The 20,973-nt window shown below is 44.7% G+C and overlaps 1 protein-coding gene across 3 annotated transcripts in view; it reads left to right on the top strand.

Moving 5' to 3' along the window:
- Positions 1-20,289, top strand: part of Runx1 (RUNX family transcription factor 1) — a 100,325-nt gene extending 80,036 nt beyond the window's left edge. For all 3 annotated transcript variants that reach the window (XM_045151216.1, XM_004654468.2, XM_004654467.2), the window contains 2 exons: positions 12,543-12,704; positions 19,800-20,289. In XM_045151216.1, the coding sequence (XP_045007151.1) occupies positions 12,543-12,704; positions 19,800-20,278 (641 nt within the window). In that variant the 3' untranslated portion in view covers positions 20,279-20,289. The remainder of the gene's footprint in view (positions 1-12,542; positions 12,705-19,799) is intronic.
- Positions 20,290-20,973: the final 684 nt, after the last annotated feature.

The following is a 20,973-nucleotide window of genomic DNA, read 5'->3' as shown; positions in this document are numbered from 1 at the left end:
TGAGCAAGCTCTCCTCAAGTGGAACTCCCAGGAAAGTGGGAGAGGGAGTCGCCTGATACCACAGTGGTTGATAGTGAACCACCTTGGCTTGCACATGAAGAATCCAATTATCCTACACAACTCAAAACTGGCACAGAAATGTGCAACCCGGTGAAGGATTACCAGCCTCCCATTCTCAACTCTGTGCTTCACGGCAAATATCTGAGTGATTTAATGGTCTCTGAAAAATATAGAGAAGCATAAAGGAGCTATTTCTTTGGGTTTGGGTGAGATGGATCCTTGAGTTTATGATGTGCAGTAAACATTGCTCCCCAAAGGTACATCTATGGAAAATAAGCTGAAGTTGGTTAAATCCATAACATGAGCTGTCACATGAGTTTAGGAGTGAAGAGCAGTGCCGGGTTCATAGCCACACCTTTTCCTGTCTCTGTGAGGCAATCAGCAGGACAGGTAAGAGGTATGGGAGGGGTATATGTCTCCAGTTAAGAAGGCAGGACGTCCCCTGCTTCCTCGACCTGTCATTTCTACCACAGCGGAGGGGCCAGAAAAGGACCAACCAGAATGGGCATTACCCAATGTCCAGTGTCCTATACAGTTGATATTTCCTCCAAGTTTTGTGGAAGGACAGAGGTGTCGGGATCACCCGTAGAGGAACAGCCATGAGTAACACCCTCACCTCCCTGCAGACAGACCTGGTCTCATCATACATCCAGCTCCTCTGAAGGAGGAGGAACAGACTTGTGATGTGCAGAAGAGGAAGCTGAGCACCCCCTCCTGCAACTCTCCAAGGCTCTGGCCTCGCTGCTCGTGCTACAGAGTACTGGTTCTGAGAGGCCAGGTCTGACATGCAGAAGATGCGGATGCATCAGCAGTCCCCAGGGTCTGGGCAGTGAGAGAACAGTGTGGTGTGAAAGGGCGCAGACAGGAGCCCTGCGCACACAAAGTAAGAAGAGAGCATGGAGGCAGACACAAGGGGATTTTTTTTTTTGCAAGTATTTATCAAAGGGGACATGCACTTTAACTTTGCAGAATTCTTCTATTTCCCTGTGTTCAAATATTCTTTGAGTTGAGAGTGTAGAGTGGCTGCCATTTGACATGAGTCACACCTCAGAAGACAAAGAACAATGAATCCTTAACTTGTAATTCAGCCCCCGATTCTGGTCCTGGAAGGGCCATGCCACGCTTGGGAGGAAGACCCTGTGCTGGATTTCAGTGTTGGCGCCACACTGCTAGAATGACACGCTCATACTGATCGCCCTGGGAACCAGATTATACTCTGGGACTCTGGCAGGATGAGGCAAGACTCATTCCTGGTGGCCCTGGCCTTTCTCTGCTAGGTGAGGTACCCTCAAATTTCTGCTGGGCAATAGGCTGAGCAGCACTGTCTGGACACTGTTATGGTTTTCTGAAAGAGAAGCGAGGAAAGACTGTCCTGCCTCAGTACCAGCTGTGATGACAGCAATCAGGATCAGGTCACATTTCATCCAAGTGACCGAACAGGCCATTGCAACCACCACTTAACTTCTCATGGTAAGGGAGGGTCTCCAAGGTGTAAGCCACTTGCCTCAGCACACAGTAAAAGGACAGCCTGGTGTCTCTATCCTCATCTCTCAGCCGCCAAGATAATTCCCTTTGCTTTATTCTTGCTTAAACCCTTTGGTCTCAGGAAAAGGGGCAGCAGAGGAATGAAGCTCCCAGATCCTGGAAATGACTGGGACTCAGACAAACCAAAGCACAGCTGGGTGTCTTCTCTTTCCAGCACTTTCTAGATGGTACTGTCCTGTATCCTCTTTTCTTTCTCCATGAATGTGAGTTTTTCTTCAGTGTTATATAAAGCCAAAATCATGGAGATTTTAAGTGGATTAAAATACAATAAGGCTACATTTAGGGCCCTGGTCACAGAAAAGCAAAATGGCAGAGCCCACTTGATGGCCTTCCAGCCAAGCTAGAATTTTCCAAGAAGTTCTAACATGTGACCAAACAAACAACAACAACAAAAGCTATAGCACTAGAGTGAAGAGTAGAGAATTCAGAAAGAACTAAAATTGCTGAGTTTGGGGTGGTATGGAGGGTGTCCCTTCTGTTCTCCCACTAGAGGAGGGCCCTAGATGTTGGCTCAAAGGAAGCCCTTGGCACAGAGAGTTGGGGGTTATAGAGGTAAAGGAGCAGTTGTCAGAGGAACCCAGATACCAGAATGGACCAGACCTCATTCTCAGCTGATCTCCAGAGCTTCAAGTTCTCCAATACTAACAACTGTGGATAGGGAGTCCATTATCTTCCATCCTCTGCAGTTCCAAAGAAAATATCCCTTCCTTTCTCTGTGCCTGCTGTCACCTTAAGGCAGTGTGTGGACCCTGACAAAGCTTCAGCCATGTCTCAGTATTATCTACCCAAGGGAGGCCTTACTACATCTAATCTACATGTGGAGATGGTTGGAGATTCTTAGGGAAGGCCTGGGGTCCCTTCACATGGTAGAGACTGGACAGAACATGCACCCCTCTATGTCTGAACCTGGACTGCATGTCTGGCGTTTCCAGATCCATGCTGTATGAGCAGAGATCCTTGCACAGTCATCTTTGAGAGTTGCTGCTTCAGTGAAGTGTTCTACAACATTCTGTTTCTGTGGGTAGCCTTGGGAGGTGCCACACCTCTCCTGATTATAGCTTCCCACTTGAGATACCAAGTGAGGGTCCTCATTCTGTGCCAGTGCCTGGGCCCCAAGATGCAGGCTGTGTGCAACTCCCCAGTCCCTGACAGTATGTCTGGCTCATCTACTTCACGGTAGGAATAAAGAGGGCTAACGTGCAGGAGAATGGCCAACGAAGAGAAACGGAAAGCTGTTGTTTCCCTCCACATTGCACTGGAAGAGCTGGAAATGGAGGAATGGAAGGAATGGAGCAGGATGCTCATGGAAGAACTTAACATGCCACATACTAGCCTGGTGTTTCAGAACCTGGTCCAGCCTGCCTGCAGGTTACTTCTGGAGGGAAGAGGTGTACAGAGTGAGGGTGCAGATAATCCTAACAGGTGAGGCATCTGCAAGGGGTTGGTTTTTAACAGAAGGCAGAGAAATAACCTGTCTGCAGGGAAGGATGCAGCAGAGACCTGGCGAGCCTTTAGTGTCCTCAGCTCTGTGGTCACTGAAGGCCACTCTCTCCACTGGAGACAGTGCCGCCAAGGAATGAGATGTGTTATGACAACATGCTCTTTTCTAGAAGCCGGTGACTTATCTCTGAACCCTTGCTCAAGGAGGACTCTGCCTAAATACAGAGCCCTTTCCAGACACGTCTCAGACTGATCTGGCTGTGGGGAGCGGCCTCGTGGTGAGGGCTCAACTGTTTCCCCTGGGAACTGTCTGGCAGCTCTAATGAGGAATAGCACTTTGCATTTATAGAGAGCCTTTCATCTGTGGATCTCAAAGCTGCACCACAAACATTAATTAACGCTCACACCTGTGAGGCAGGTGAGTCTGGTTACCCCCATTTTTAAAGATGAGGAAACAGAGGTTTGAGAGGAAAAGGACTCTGGGGTGAGCTAACAAGGCTGGGAGCAGGCCTGATGTTAGGAACAAGCATTTCAAATTCACAGCTTCCTGACCACTAAGCTGTGAAGCCCCTGGAGGTGAGTGAGGAACTTAGGTCCTGGAAGCACTGAATGATGGAGATGAGGCCATATAGCTCCCTTCTTCCTTCTCCAGGCAGCTTGCCACCTCCTAGGCCCGCTGGTTGGCAGTGAGAAGCCCTCCAGATGCCCAAGGCCTTTGAAACACAGCATACCCGGGCAGGTCTCTGTCCTGGCTTGGTCTGGATGCTTCCCTTCAGAGTAATTGCTGGAACAATGAATGCAACCGAGCCACACATGACTAACCAAGATGTCTGCACCCGGCTGGAGACAAACGGTTGGCAAATCCCAGAGCTCTTTCACAACCTCCCTTTTTTCCAAGATCCAGAACTGATGGGAACTGACTCACGTTATCATGGGTTTTCACTGATAGGACAAGGTGGTGCTGATCCAGCACAGACTACCTGGGGGAAGTGGTGGGTGAATGGAATGCTCTTCTGACTTCTGTTCTATGCTGCACACGTAGGGCCCACCACAGGAGCGGAGGAAACACTGCTTCCCAAAGACAGGGGAGCCTGGAGGTAAAGAATCCTTCCAGAGTTGTCACCTACCCAACTGTCAGGGCCATGAAGGCTGATGTCTCACAACTCTGAGGGGAGCATCAAAGCATCTGAGGACCCCCCTTTTGTGTGCCACAGGAGTCTAGTTTTTTTTCCCAAGGGTCTCAGATGAGGAGATGCGAATTTCCCCTGGGGCTCGCCCTGACACATCACCCTGGAAACTGACTCACATCGCTGAGTCCTGACTCACATCCTGTTGTGTGCTCTGAGGCATCCAAGAGGGCATTACACCAGCTACCCATGACTGAGGTGCACAGGGAGGGCAGCCTGAGAACATCCCTGCCCTCTTCCATACTGAAAGGGGGGGGGGCTTTTCCTCTAGGGAAAAATCCAGAGTAGTCCCTAGAGGTTTTATGTTCACCAAGCAGTTTTGCTTTTCAAAAAGCAGATGGTCCTGGCATGTATAACTGGCCATGATTTCTTTAAATGGCTCTGAGGTGAATGAAAGACTTGGTGTTATAGAGATGCCAGCTGAATAGCCACGGAAAGGGCTTTCCAACTGCGAGAAGAGATGGGGTCCCACCAATTTGGCCTGGGTCAGGGGAGGAGGAAGGCAGCACAGATCCACTGGTGCTGTAGGAAACCCAGGCTTTGAAGCTGGGCATTGTAAAGGTCAGAGGAAGGCCAGGAGCTGCCCCTGCCTGTCCTTTCCTTGGCCAGAGAAGGATGGGGACAAGGCAGGATGCTTTGGGCTCTCCAAGAGGAGGCACTTGGTCTCCCTGACTTTTCCCTCTCATTTGTCCGTATCCAGCTTTACTGAGTGCTCTGCTTCAATTTGTATCACTTCTTTGCCTGGCTGTGGGGTTGTACAGCCTTTCCCCTCGAGCTTCCTACAGTGCAGGTTTGGTTACTGACTTTGGGTCTTTCCTTCTGAACACGCTTCCAATGCTGTGAAGTTTCCCATCAAATGCTGCTTTACTGCATCTCACCGATTTGGATGTTTACTTTTTCATTTTTCCTTAGCACTAAATATATTTTACTATCTGTTTATACCTCTTATTTGGCTCTTAAGGTATTTAGAAGTATGATGTTTAATCCTTAAAATTTTAAGGACTTTCAACAATCTTCCTGCTATGAGTGTTTAGGTTGAATTCTAAGAAAATACTTTATGTGATTTCCATGACTTTGAGCTTAAGTAATGTTTCACGGTCCTGTATGTGGCCTGTCTTGGTGACTTTTTGCATGAGCTTTAGGAGAATGTGTACTGTGGTGCTGGATGGAGCAATCTATCCATGGTAGGGCAAGTAATATTGTGCAGGCCAACAGTGTCCAAATATTCTGCCTGCATGTTGTATCAATAAAAAAAAAAGCAATGCTGAAATCTCCAGCTACAGTAATCTGTTTATTTTTCCTTGTCTTTCTATCAGTTTTTACCTCAGGTATATTGACACCCATTGTTCACTGGGCGCTTGTTAAGAAATACCTATTATTAGGTAGTTGCTCCTATTAGCATCATATAATTCCTCTCTAACCCCTGAGTATTTATTTTGTTTGCAGTTAGCTTTGTATAAAATTAGTATCTATTTCAGGCTTCTTTTTCATCAGTGCTACATACATTATGGATTTCTCTCCATCCTTTTACTTGAGCAAGGTCTTACTTTGGCCCAGACTTACCTGAAACTCACTCTATGGCCCAGGCTGACCTGGAACTCAATGACCCTCCTACCTCAGCCCCCTAAGCCCTGGATTAAATACATGTGCCACCACATTTTGCTCCCATCCCTTTACTTTTAGTGAGTTTAAATTTAAGTTAAGTTCTCTATAGGCAACATGTAAGAGTCTTATTTTTAACTTGCTCTGACAATCTGTGGTATACTAGATAATTTGTGTTTAAACTGTATATTGATACATTTGGGTTAATACCTGCCATGATTGTAACTTTTCTGTTATACCTTTTTATTCTCCAACCCTGTTTTTCTGTCTTCTCATATCTTCACTGAACATTTTATGTTATTTCATTTTAGCTATTTTATTAGCTTATCAATCATACTCTAAAAAAACTTTTTTAATTGCTTCTTGACCTTTTGGCTAAGATCAAGTGTAAAAAATGGTTTTTGTTGTTGCCCTAGAGTTTAAACAATACATAAATAACTGACCGAGGCCTATTATCAACTAGTACTACGTCACTTCTTTCTTACCTGTCAATACTCTTACTCATGTCATTTTTCTTCCTGCTGTAATCGCCACATAAATTATTATCACTGAACAGTCATCTTTCAGATCTATAAGAATAACAAGACTTCATTTTACTATGATTTATTCCTTCTTAGATGAATTTCCTTTCTTCAAGTATACATAATCTAAGTTTCAAGCCTGTAGCATTTTCCTTTTGTTTTTAACATTCCTTTTGGTGCATGTTTGATGGTATATAAGTTTTGCTTGTCAGAAAACATCTTTATTTCTCCTTTATAGCTGAGGGATAATTTTTCTGGACATAGAACTCTAGGTTGGTGGCTTTTATCTCTCAACATCTGCCTTTTTTTTCTAAGTGAGAGAGAGGGAGGGAGAGGAAAAAAGAATTGGTGCACCTCAGCCACTGTAAAAGAACTCCAGATGATTGTACCACCTTGAGACCTTGTACTTGCCTCACCTTTGTGCATTTGGCTTACATGGGATCTGGAAAGTGATCAAACATGGGTCCTTAGGCTTCCCAAGGAAGCGCCTTACCCACTGAGCCATCTCTCCAGCCCTTGCCTTCTTTTTTGCTTGCATGGTTTCTGAAGAGAAATCTGAAGGACCTCTACCCTTATTCCCTGTAGACAAGGTGGTATGTGCCTTAACTCCGGCTTCTCATGTACATGTTCTATAGTTTGAATAAGATCTTCCAGGGTGCATAGGTGTGGTACTTATCTTGCTTGATGTTTTCTAATCTGATGTATAGTATTTTTAATCTGTCATTTATTTTGGTAAGTTCTCAGCCATTCATACTTTATACATGTCTGTTATTTTCTCTTTTTTTCTCCTTCTAGCAGTTACACATGTTATGTTGTGTAGGCATATCCATGGTTATTGGATGTTTCCTTCTTTTTCTCCTTACCTTTAGTTTCACAAGTTTCTATGGATACATCTTTACATTCACCAAGTCTTTCCTGAGCCACGCCTTAATTATTGTGACTTCATACAAGGCATTCATTCCCTAGAGTATTTTTTTATTTCCAGAATTTCCTTTGAGTCTCTCAACATTTCCATCTTCCTCCTTATACTGCTTTTGCATGCTGGCTTCTTTTCCCATTGGAAACCTTAACAATAACTAATAATTATTAAATGCCCTGACTGGTGATTCTAAAACTATCATACATTATATCTGAGTCTGGTTATGAAGCTATCTATGTCTCCAGGTTGTGTGTTCCTTTTCTGTCTTGGAACTTTTTGCTGGAAGTAAGGCACAGTGCAGTGGATTCTATGAACTAGAGCAAAGAAAACTTTGGAGTGAGTCTTTGGTTCCCTCAGGAGGGGCTGGTTGGGTTTTTATGGTTACTGGAGTAAAAGTACCAAAAGCATCCATTTCTAATAGTGTCCTTATAATTGTCTGCCTTGTCATTGGGCTTCCCCAGGGAGTCCACCTTAAATAGACTAGTTCTTAATGCTCTTAAAGCTGGCACCTACTGTTGTTCAATGGGATTCTAAAGAAGTTCCTGAATACCAAAGCCACAACAGTGCCTCTCCCAGCCTCTTCCTCAGCAGGCCACACCTTCTAGGACTTTCTTACTCACATTGGCCCACATGAGCCTCTGACAAATTTCCAAGTCCCCATGAAGTGTTTTTATCAATTTGTGCATCCATCAGTTTCTGTTTCCAATAAGCAAACCATGTGATTCTCTGTATTTACTTGCCTCCCGAAAGTTTTGGGATGGTAGCCTGTCCTATAGCTAAATTTGTCTAGGAGATCCAAGAAAAGCATAGATTTTCAGTTCAGCTTTTCACTGTGTGAACAGGAATTACTTTGAAGCTAGGTACATTTTGAGCTTCAAACTAGAAGAAGCGGGCCATTTGGACATGTATTATTTGATAGGATCATTGTTGACTCTAGAGACATTTTGATATTATTGCATTTATGCAGAATGAAAACATTCTATACTTTGTTATGGAGAGATATCTACTTTGGATCTTTGTGCTTACTGCTAGCTTTAACCCAACTTATCACTACTTTCCTCATCTTCTTATAGGGCTCAGGAATGTGAAAGGGGGCTGTTTTCATTCATTATTTTATAATCAAAATAACCATTACAATATGGCCTTGGAAAAGTGACCTCATCAAAATATCACTTGTCCTGAGAAAAGAGGATGATGCCGAAAGCACAACACTAAGTTATTTTAACAGATATATATGTGTGTGTGTGTGTGTGTATGTATATATTTATATTTATATTCATATTTATATTTATAAAAGAGAGAATGGACATGTCAGAGCCTCCAACTGCTGCAAACAAACTCCAGATGCATGTGCCACTTTGTGCATCCGGCTTACATAGGTACTAGGGAATTGAACCTGGGTCATCAGGCAAGTGCCTTAACTGCCTAGCCATCTCTGCAGTTCTCAACACTAAGTTTTCTAACTCAGTACTTTTTTTTTTTTGGTTTTTTGAGGTAGGGTCTCACTCTAGCCCAGGCTGACCTGGAATTCACTATGGAGTCTCAGGGTGGCCTCGAACTCATGGCAATCCTCCTACCTCTGCCTCCCGAGTGCTGGGATTAAAGGCATGCGCCACCATGCCTGGCTTAACTCAGTACTTTTTAAGAGGGAAACATGAATAGGTTATAATGCTTAACCCTTGCCTTCTCCATATGTATCACAAATTTCTAGCTTCTTTCCTCATTTACCATTAATCTGAGCCCAGCTCCTCAAGAAGAGAAGGTTAGGGCTAGAGAGATGTCTTGGCAGTTAAGGCGTTTGCCTGCAAAGCCTAAAAACTCATGTTCAAATCTCCAGGTCCCATGTACACCAGATGCACAGTGATGCAAACGTGCAATGTTGCATATACACACAAGAGGACACACACTATGGAGTTTGTTTGCAGCAGCTGAAGGCCCTGGTGTACCTATTCCCTCTCTTTCTCTCTCAACTAAATTAAAAATAAATTAAGTGAAAATAAAAGAATAAAATCAAGACCTTCAGCACTGATTCTAGAATCTCATCCTGGAAAAGTGCATGTGGCCTGACTAAGGACCATCACATAAGTCCTGTGGCCTGAATGTGGCCTGACTAAGGACCATCACATAAGTCCTGTGGCCTGAAAGTCATTCCCATTTTCTATAGAGAATCATAAAAATTATTTAGACTTACTGAGTACTGGGTATGGCCAGATCATGTGAAAATTATTTTGTCTATAGATGACTTGTTCCTCACTCCTATTCTTGGAAGTCAGAATAATGTGAATAAAAACAAATGAGACTTGCCTAAAGTCACAAAACTAGTGTATGGTAAAGACAGGATGCAAACTCCATCTGTGTGTGACTAACATTTCATACTTTCATTATCTCCTCCTCTAAGAGGCAGAATACAAGCATGTAACAATGTCACTGAGGTCCTGATCTCTACCTTGGGAATGGCTCTTTGCAAGTCCAAAGTGAGCATCTAAATTAACAGCCTTGTCAATACAATCTTTAGATCCCCCAATGACTATAACTCACAGAAGGCAGTTCCTATAATCCTTTCATTACAGAGTCCTTAACACACTGGCCCTAGGAAAGCAAAATTCCTTGTAGAAATATAAATGAAGAAACAAATTAATAATGTCCTCAGACTATGAGATGACTGGATGGAGCCATTCTCACTATGATGAGCACTGCAGGAAGAAGCCTTCCCAGACATCATGGTTCTCAGCTTTACTCCGTTATAAGTTCCAGTGGGGCAGGGACCATGATGCCTGGCATGTCGTATGTGCTGAATGAGATTTTTGTCTTTCTGACTGACTTATCAGAAGGAACTCCTTCGAGAACAAGTCTTATGTACTTTGGGCACTGACTGGCAGTGGTTTTCTTCCCCAGGATGTGGCCTTTTCTGGATAATTCCCACTCTCCCTTCTTTATCTTTTCCCAGAATTCACATAGTTAAGATTACGAATACCAGTCCTCACCTGCCTTTTTCTTGACTGCTTAACATACAAGTTAAGCAAAGCAATTCTGGGTTAGACTTACTTGACTGACAATCCTGCTCTGTCACCATTGGAGAGGATTTAGGTAGCATACCCTTCCAAAGGTAAGACTATGAAGGCGTGGTCAAGGGCAATGTAATCCCTTACCACAGACAGGCCCAGAGTCCAGTGGCTCCAGTGCCTCAGGCAACTATCAGTATGGCCATTTCTCTGCTTGCCTCCCGTGTGTTTATGTTGGCCCTGTCAGAGCAGACAAGAACTTAATGTGAACCGCAGAATGCACTATATTGTCAAGTCTTTTGTTGTTATTGTTGTTTCCTTTAAATAATAAAATGAAAGAAACTACCCCAAAATGTAAGGAAAAGCTCACCATCACCACCTTCTGGCCCACCATTGGCAATGAACACCAGCACAGCTCACTGTGGTCACAGTGAAAGCTGGTGGTGAGGCGGACTTCAGGGCTGGTAGCACTGCCTCAGTCAGCACAAGGGAAAGCTAAGCCATGGCGTGAAGTACGATGATGCCCAGCCTATAACCCTGTGTTTAAAAAAAAATCACAGAACCTGGACTTTAATCATGAAGATCATTTTACCAAAGCATATTTTTAAAAGGCTGTGAAATATTATGCAACGTTTGCATGGCTTAATTATGAGTTTAGAAAAGCCGAGCACCACTTTTTCACTGCAGTAAAACATGACGGAGCATGAATCACGGCGTAACACTTTATGCTTAGTGTGGTTTTAGACATGGGGTTAAGGGTGCTAGGCTGTCCACACAACAAGGCATGAATTACCATACCGCAATTCACACCCTGGAGGCCTTTATAACAATTATCAAACCTCTTTTGTTGCTTTTTAAGTGATTAAAATATTTGAGTACTGTATGTTCACTTGGTAAACGTGTGTGTGTGTCTATAACGTAAGCATGTCTTATCTGTGTGGGTTCCCCCTCCCCTCCCCTTCACTTGGAGCAAAATAGTTCAAGTAATGTGGGATGATTAAGTAGCCTGCTGTTCATGTCTGCCTTATGCTCTGGGAAAAAACTGTTAGCTGTAAGATCACGCAGGGCCTCCACCTGAAAAGGTTAATAGGTACCAATTCTCTTATTCCTGGCCATCTCTTCAAATCCTCCAAAATTTGGAATGAAATCAATACCTTTCTTTACTACTATATTTCAAAGATTCCAAGTTAAAATATTTGCCCAGGAACTACCAGGTTTTGGAGACTTATTTTCATTTGTTTTCAAGAAAAAAAAAAAAATGGATCTGTGAAAGGGAAGGGGAGAATGAGGAGGCCAGCTCCAGGATAGATAGCAAGGCACAATCTCAAAAAATAAAAAACAAACAAAACAAGTTCTGAACACTGGAGTCAAGAGTTACAAAATCAATTTTGTCTTGAACTTTTGAAGTCAGATTTTTGTCTCTGCTCTGTCCCAGGCCTCTTACAATAACAATCTACAAAATACATTTTCAAAAATCTGCCCTTTAAAAAGAGTTGCAAACTCGAAGAGTTGATTTAAAAAAACAAAGGTGCTGTCTGGTTTGATGGAGCCAGCTCCATGGCTGGGCCCGAATCCTGGTCACTGAAGCTCATGGCCAGTTTCCTACCTAGATCTGCTTTGCTGTCTTTGTGTTTGAGAATGAGTGTGTGTGTGTGTGTGTGTGTGTGTGTTAATTTTCCATTATTAATTTATTATTATCATTATTATTATAATTTCCACATTCACTATGAGGATGGCATTCACTTAAGTAAAAAAGAAAATATTTTAAGCCTATAAGATTCTTTTCCAAAGGTACCTCCCAAAACCCTAAAACTTCACATTCTTCTATATACTGAACACAGACAGCTGGCCACCTAAGTATATAACATGTTTTTTATGATGCTAACTATTTAATTATCAGCACATCTGGAAAAGTCCTATTTAGTACCTTAGGTCATAAAGTCCACTATAAACCCTTCATCATTAGTAGTGTGATTAAAGAAAAACTGAAAAAATAGGTATTAGACAAAAATCTACAAAAATCAAACATAAGCTATCACAGTATCTTTGTGAGGAGTTATCATCCACAGGAAACACCAGATACCTGGATTTAAGCAGGCTTATCAAACACAAGTAAACAGGCTACATACCTGCATATGTAAATATGCAAACAACGGTTACTAACTTCTCATTAGAACACCTCTCCACTTTTAAAGTCCACCCCATTCACCCCGTAACTCTCATTCTTTACCTACAACTTTAACTATGATTCCCTCATTGTTTGTAGATACAAGGCAGATCCAGCCGTCCCCACCATGGTCCTACGATCAGTCCTACCAGTACCTGGGATCCATCACCTCTCCTTCCGTGCACCCAGCAACACCTATTTCTCCTGGACGTGCCAGTGGTATGACAAGCCTCTCTGCAGAACTTTCCAGTCGACTTTCAAGTAAGTCTCTTGAAACCTATCTGCCAACACACACAAGAGAGGTTAACAGAACATTACTAATTGACTACAGCACAGTTCAAAGACATCTCCTTTCTCAACTATAACTCCTATGCCCACACACTGGTTTCCCTTGACACATTAAAGCAGAGACTGTGCATGCCGAGGTAGAAGTGACCTGGAGAAGTCTATTTCTTGGACATTTGTCTGGCAGGAAAGGGTGGCAGCTAAAACATAAAATAAGACAGTAATAATCTAAAAAGCCAAAGTGGCCAAAGGATCTTGCATCTTTGGCAAAACAATTATTACTCCAACTGAACCCTACATCGATAGAACTGATTCATCCTGTGGTGGTGAATCTTCACACTCCTGTGTTTAGTGCAGGGGGACCGTGTCAGAATGGGAAGTAAACATTCCCCAAGTGAACATGGCCTGCTCAGACTAAGGCGAGAGGAACACAGTGGAAAGCTCAGGTGTCATGGTTAGTGTAATTGTTAATATGAGCTCATTAAATATTAGTCATTTAACCTATGAGCCCTTTGGGCTTGGCACTCATCTCTGCTTGTGGGCAGGGAAATCAGTTACAGAGAAAAATTCCTTTGTTGAAGGCAAAAGAAGAAACTTACTGTTTGGGGCTTTGAACTTGGAGCTGAACCAAACTGTGAAACTACTTCAGAGAGCTTCAGCATTATGAGGCCTGCGAGCACACTTGTGCTGAGTGTGCTGGCGGGAAGGGGAGGGTCATGCTTTTTGGCTCTGGGGATTGGACTGTAGCAGACTGGGGGCGGGCAAAGGGTCCAAGGAGTCATGTCTTCCGTCTTGGATGTTGTGAAATCCTGTTTCCAGACAATCATGATTGCTGGAGATTTCACCAGAAGCCTTAGATCATCTTCACAGAGCAGTAGTACTGATATTTGGGCTACACCATTGTTTGTTGGGAGAGGACTGTCCTGTGCACCGCAAAATATTAGCAGCATCCTGGGCCTACAGATGCAGTAGCACCCCTCTCTCAGGTGTGGCAATCAAGATGTCTTCACTGTCCAGCTGGATTAGCCAAACTGGTGAACTGGGCTCAGGGAGAGACTCTGTCTCAAATAATAAGGTGGAGACTGACCTTGACTCCAATACTGACTTCCAGCCACATGCACACACATACATGCACATGCACCTGCACACACACATATGCCCATATACACATGCACACACTATGCATACATACACAGGCAACAATGAACGTCTCCAGACATCCCTACGTGTCTATGGAGGAGAGTGGGAAAGGAGGTTCAAAACTGTCCTCAGTTGAGAACCACTGTTTTCCACTGTTCCTTGGTGCTACAGTAAAATAGGAAGCCAACTAAGTTTTCACAATGGCACTCGGCCACTAATGTCAACATTTTCAGTGCACCTGCTAGTCTAAGGAGCTGGGACTAGCCTAGGAATTATGACCTCCGTTAAAACTGCTGTCTGTACATGCCTGTCCCTTGGGGGCCACTGTCTGATTCCGGTGGCATTTGTATACTTTTGCTGACTCTTTCTGGTGGCACTGCTTTTACCCACTGGCTACCATTTACATCAGAATCAGTTACTGCTTTTCTTAGAGATGTGACCACTGTCTGTCCCTAGGAATTTAAGCCTTTTGATTTGGTCGCAACCTAAAATTGGTATCTTATAGTCCAAGACTCTAGGAGCCAGCTACTCCAGCTGACCAGTATTCAGATCTAAGTGTTGCTCACCAAAAAAAAAAGAGGAATAGCTGGGCATGGTGGCACACACCTTTAATCCCAGCACTCAGGGGGCAGAAGTAGGAGGGTCACCCTGTTAGAGTTAGAGGCCACCCTGAGACTCCATATTGAATTCTAGGTCAGCCTGATTCAAAAAAAAAAAAACAGGGAGGGGGAATAAATAATATGTACTATAAAAATCCCACAGCACAGCTATATTCCTCAACAACCCAGACTTCATTTACCCAAGCAGTGAGGAAGTATGCTTTACGGCACGGGAAAGTGACACAGAGCAAAACCATGTGCCATTATCAGCATAAAAAAAAAAAAAAAAAAATCCGCTGCTGTTTTGGAGGGGGGACCAGAGAATTCCAGACGAGCTTTCACTGGTGGCAGAGTGTGGCATGGGAGACTGCTCTCCAGCTTGGCAGAAGTCCCTATGAGAAATCAAGCCTGGAGCACAGGCCTGAAGAGTGTTGTCATAAACCTGGGGGCAGGAGAGGGCTAGGATACATGAAAGTAAGTCTGCCTCGGCAGACAGTTTTGAGAACCTGACACTGCTCTGCTCTGTGCTGCTTTAACTTCGAATCCGCCTGCAGACAGCTTTGTGTAACGCCCCCTCCCTGCCCTCAGTGGCACCTGGCCTGCCTTCTATGCTGGGGACTGGCCCGGTCTCTCTCTCTCTCTCTCTCTCTCTCTCTCTCTCAGCCCTTCGCAGACAGACTCCACACCTTGTCTGAAGAGTTGTCAGCTGGAGGTTTACTTTTCTTCTTCTTTCCCCCTCCCCTTTTTCTGTTTTCTTTTTTTAAAATTAATGTTTAGCTGCCAACTTGGGCGACAGACAGCATGCATTAATCTGAGTCATGCAAAGATCCTTTTAAGGCAGCCATTATCTGCTCAGGTTGTTTAATCCTTTGGGGGCAGTAGGCGGGGCCTGGATGGGGCTGCTTTCATCCCTGTCAAACTGCACAGCCAGACAAGCTGTCATAGCAGATACTTAGCACCATCTATGGGGAAACATTTCCAGTGAAAATACCTGAACCTCCTAATTCTAACTTCCTAGTTCCCTATGAATAGCAGGGGTCCCTGTCTCTGCACCCCCTTCTACTAAAGAAGGCACCAGGCCAGCCAAAAGGACAGATGCACTATGGCTACATGATAGGTGACTTGTGAATGACCAGTGAGTTGTAATAATGGATGTCAGGCAAGGCTTTAAAATGAAAAGAAGTATCTAAATTTGTTTGTTTTTTATCAAAATGTGTATAAACTGTGAGAGTGTGAAAGAGACTTGACCAAATGATGAGCTCTTTTAGAACAGTGTTGTTGTATCGACACAAGAACCACAGGCAATATTTCAGATAGTCTGCCCACAGTGAAAGAGCTATTTCCCCTAACAGCTGAGACTGTAACACTATTCCAGTACTTATGCCCATGACAAATCACGGATTCACTCAGAATTCCAGTAACTTGGTACCATCACATTACCATGTAGTGATTGGAACAGACTGGCAGAACATGTCCAGGCATTGCTATGAAATGGGGTGACCTTTCATTCATTTTTCCAGTGCATTCACCCTTTTGTCTCAAGGCAAATGAAGCAAGAGGAATAATGGGCAGAGTCGTTTGTTTGTGTCCAGGGCATTGCATCAGATGACAACAAATTGATTGTACTTGCCTAATACCTCTCCTCCTACCTCGGCTTCTTCTAGACTATAAAAATCTAACTGGGGAAAAAAATGGAGTAAAGCTTCCTGTTAACTCTCAAGCATGTCACAGCTCTCTCTCTCTCTAAGGAAAACAAGTGACACAGGGCTTGCTCACAGATGGCCCTGTGAGGGGGCAGGGATGAACCCTGTGGAATGAGGTGTGGCCTAGCTGGAGAATAAACTAGAGAGCAGCCAAGCCAGGGCAGCCCCAGAACCACTGTCAGTTTACAACTTTTTCCCTGCCCACATGTCTGACTCGCCTTGAAAAGATTAACAGGAGTGTTTGTTTGAAAGTCAGACTCCTGGTTTCCTCATTAGCGGAGGGATTTGTTGCGACTTCGGCTGTTTCTATAAACTTTCATTACCTCTCTGATGAGGACTATATCCCCTCATCACACTCGCCCCTAATGTACACAGGGGTTCCTTTTCAAAAAAAAAAAAAGTGAGAGAGCAATAAAAGGTCATTAGGAAAGAGAGCGAGCAAGTGCGAGAGAGAAACACTAGCTCTCCCTGCTGGAATAATAGGCTTGAAATATGAGGAAGTTGATCAACAGCCGATGTCTTCCAAAAACAGATTAATCCACCCAGGCAACTTTCCTTTCAGAGCTTTTGGGTCCCTCAAGTTTCTCTATAGCAGCCTCAACTCAAAAGGACATAGGCCCCATGCCATCTGAACTTAAAATTGTTCTGTATGTTGGTAACTTAAATTTTTAAACATTTAATTCTTGCCTCTGCTGTTTCTCGGTGTCTTTGGGTGTGGTGAAGTGACTGCTATAGTTCTGGACTGCTCACTGATGGATAAATCTGAGAGGCAGACATGGCCCCACACCACCATCCTACATGGACAGTAGGGGTTCTCAGAGGTCATTGTGGCCCCTTCACTCCCACTCTCAGGTTACTTGGCAATATCTTGAGGTGTAACCAGTGGAAGGGTACTACGAGCCATCTGGCCAGAGGTGCAAAGATTCCACAAAGCACATGTCAGTCCCCCAGTCACCTCTACAAATAGTCAGTAGCACCACATGGAGTCAGCTATGATCTGCAAGGGGCAGGAACCCATCCAACCACTCATACCTGCCTGAGGGTAGTATGTAGGTAAGGGTACATGAACCACAGGACTGCCAAAGTCAGTATGTAAAACTGTAAATTCAGTCCTGACAAAATGAATTCTGTAAGCAAAGCTGGTAAAATTTCAACATGTGCAGAAACTCAAGTGAATGGAACAAGTTCCTCTATCCACTTGGGCTTAATACTAGTGAAGCACATAGTGGAGAAAACCACATGAAATTCAGGCTGCTTTGTTGCTACAGATGTCTGGAACAAAATGGAAGGCGGAAGTGGAGACAAGAGTTAAGACTATTCAACATCTGCTACATCACTCCTATGGCACGCATTATGCTGGATGTCAGGAAATTAGCCAATTTTCAAGTTTTCAAAAGCCTACAAAATGAGCATTTTCTATGATTCAACCTAAGTACTATGTGCAATATATTATATAAAACTATAATGCAAATATTATGTAAAATATATTGTTAGCAATATCATTGCAGCCATTATCCTTACTGCCATCATGTTGCTTCACTGTATATTAGTTAAAACATTAATATACTGATTATTATATTAACATGCTAATCAGTATTAACATACTGATATAAATAGTAGACAAAAAATTAACAAAAAAGAAATATTTCAGGTTTTGTGGGCTCTGTGGTCTTTGACCCAATCACTCAGCATTACAGTGGTTCATACAAAGCAGCCATGGTAATCTACACAGGACTGAAGGAGGCTCTGTTCTAATTTACATTTTGAGCTTCATGTCATTTTAAATATGATTATTTTTAAACTGGGCATGGTGGTCTACACCTATAATCCCAGTGCTCAGGAGGCAGGAGAATCACAAGTTTGAGGGCAACCTGGACGACATAGTGAGTTTCAAGTCACTCTGGGCTACAGAGTGAGGCCCTATCTTAAAAAAAAAAAAAAAAAAAAAAAAAAAAACTTCTTTGGATTTTTTTAACCATTTGAAAAAAATAAATTTTATTTTTAACGCCTGGGACATACAAACAGATTTGGTTGATGGCCTTCAGTTTGCCAGCCTGGGATGATAACAAGTACATATTACATTATAGTAGATGAATGCTATTCAGATACTATATAATATATATATTATGTCATATATCACATGCCCTATTACATGCATCCCTACATTACTGTCTGCCATTACTATGCACATGTCACACTATCTCCCTGGGCAATTAGCATTCTGGGTAGAACCCCTTCTTGCTGAGCAGTCATCCTGGGTAGTTCCCCATTTGCTGGGCAGGGAGCACTCTGAGCAGAATGTCACCTTTTAGGTGGCAGTCTTCTGGTTAATTCCCCATCCCCCTTGGGGCAGCATTCTGGATTGGTCCTGGTTTCCTGGGAGGCAGGAACACTCTGGATAGTTCCCTCTGTATAGCTAAGCACATTTCCAGACCAGTAGTATTCTGCGTAGACCCTGCCACTTCCTGTGCAGGGGCATTCTGGGTAGCTCCCCCACTGCATGGGAAGGAACACTGTGTGGTCTCCACAAACTTGGTAGTCCCACCTACTTCTTGTACAGAGGTATTCAGGGTAGTTCCCCCACTCCATGCTTTCTGGGCAATCCCCCCACTTCTTGTATGGAGGTAGTCTGGGTAGTCCCCCACTTTTTGTATAGAGGCATTCTGAGTAGCCCCCCCACACACACTTCTTGCACAGAGTAGCTCTGGGTAGTCCCTCCAATTATTGTACAGAGGCATTCTGGGTAGTCAGTCCCCCCCCCCTTATTATACAGAGAAATTCTGGGTAGTCAGTTCCCCTATTTCTTATACAGAGAAGTTCTGGGTAGTGAGTCCCCCCACTTCTTATACAGGGGCATTCTGGGTAGTCCCCCCACTTCTTTTGCAGAGGTGTTCTGGGTAGTCAGCTCCCCCACTTCTTATACAGAAGTGTTCTGGGTAGTCAGTCCCCCCCCCCCCTTATTATACAGAGAAATTCTGGGTAGTCAGTTCCCCTACTTCTTATACAGAGAAGTTCTGGGTAGTGAGTTCCCCCACTTCTTGTACAGAGGCATTCTGGGTAGTCCCCCCACTTCTTTTGCAGAGGCGTTCTGGGTAGTCCCCCCACTTCTTGTGCAGAGGTGTTCTGGGTAGTCAGCTTCCCCACTTCTTATACAAAAGCGGTCTGGGTAGTCAGCTCCCCCACTTCTTATACAGAGGTTCTGGGTAGTCAGCTCCCCCACTTCTTATTCAGAGGCATTCTGGGTAGTCAGCTCCCCCACTTCTTATTCAGAGGCGTTCTGGATAGTCAGCTCCCCCACTTCTTATACAGAGGCGTTCTGGGTAGTCAGCTCCCCCACTTCTTATACAGAGGCGTTCTGGGTAGTCAGCTCCCCCACTTCTTATACAGAGGCGTTCTGGGTAGTCAGCTCCACTTCTTATACAGAGGCGTTCTGGGTAGTCAGCTCCCCCACTTCTTATAAAGAGGCGTTCTGGGTAGTCCCCCATTTCTTGTACAGAGACGTTCTGGGTAGCCCTGCACTGCCTGGGCAGGAGCCCTCCAGGTAATCTCCCATTTTCTGTACAGGAGCCCTCAACTCACAGGCTTCTCTTCTCGCCCGCCCTCTCTCCCTCCCTGCCTCCCTCCCACAGCGGCCCCGGACCTGACTGCCTTCGGCGACCCTCGCCAGTTCTCCACGCTGCCCTCCATCTCAGACCCCCGCATGCACTACCCGGGCGCCTTCACCTACTCCCCGACGCCCGTCACGTCGGCCATCGGCATCGGCATGTCTGCGGCCATGAGCTCGGCCACGCGCTACCACACGTACCTGCCGCCGCCCTACCCGGGCTCGTCGCAGGCGCAGGCCGGCGCCTTCCAGGCCAGCTCGCCCTCCTACCACCTGTACTACGGCGCCTCGGCGGGCTCATACCAGTTCTCCATGGTGGGCGGCGAGCGCTCACCGCCGCGTATCCTGCCGCCCTGCACCAACGCGTCCACGGGCTCGGCGCTGCTCAACCCCAGCCTGCCGAGCCAGAGCGACGTGGTGGAGGCCGAGGGCAGCCACAGCAACTCGCCCACCAACATGGCGCCCGCCGCGCGCCTCGAAGAGGCCGTGTGGAGGCCTTACTGAGGCTACGACCCGCGCCCAACCCGGGGTCGGCGTCCATGCATCATGGCGGCGGTGGCGACGCCCGGCGTTGAGCGTGCGTGCGGCGTGCGTGCAGCGTGCAGCGTGCGTGCAGCGTGCCTCGCGCTCCAGGCACGTCGTCCCCACGTGACACCACCCTGGACGGTGTCCCTGACCCCCTCCCGCCCCGCGCAGGCCGTCGTGTGTGGACACGTTGCAAGGCAAACAGGAAGATTCCCACAGGGAAACTGTGAATGCTTCTGATTTAGCAATGCTGTGAATAAAAAGAAAGATTTTATACCCTTGACTTTTAAAACTTTTTTGAAAACAAAAAAAAAGAGTTGTTTATTCCAAAGAGAGTGGAATTTTGGTTTGGTTGTTTGGAGGGCGAGTTGGGGAGGAGAGGCGGGGAGAAGGGGAAGACGACAAAACTCATCCTGGTTGGCATCTCATTGTTATTTCTTTTCTTTTTTTTTTTTTTTTTTTCCTCTTCCGCACCTTACAAATGGCAAAAAAAAAAAAAAAATGCGTATGTTTGCATTCGGGTGGTTTTTATTTTGAAAGATATATAAATTTGAGCTTGCATCTTTCTTATTTTGATAATTGAGAAGAATATGGTTCCCTTTTTCTGTAAGGTTTATTTAACTTTTGGATTTTTGTGTAGTTTTCTCTTTCTTTCTTTCTTTCTTTTTTGAGAC

The sequence above is a fragment of the Jaculus jaculus genome, chromosome 5 (genome assembly GCF_020740685.1).
Source record: "Jaculus jaculus isolate mJacJac1 chromosome 5, mJacJac1.mat.Y.cur, whole genome shotgun sequence".
NCBI lineage: Eukaryota > Metazoa > Chordata > Mammalia > Rodentia > Dipodidae > Jaculus > Jaculus jaculus.
The sequence above is the reverse complement of the archived record's forward strand: the minus strand, read 5'-3'. Positions and strand labels throughout refer to the sequence as shown.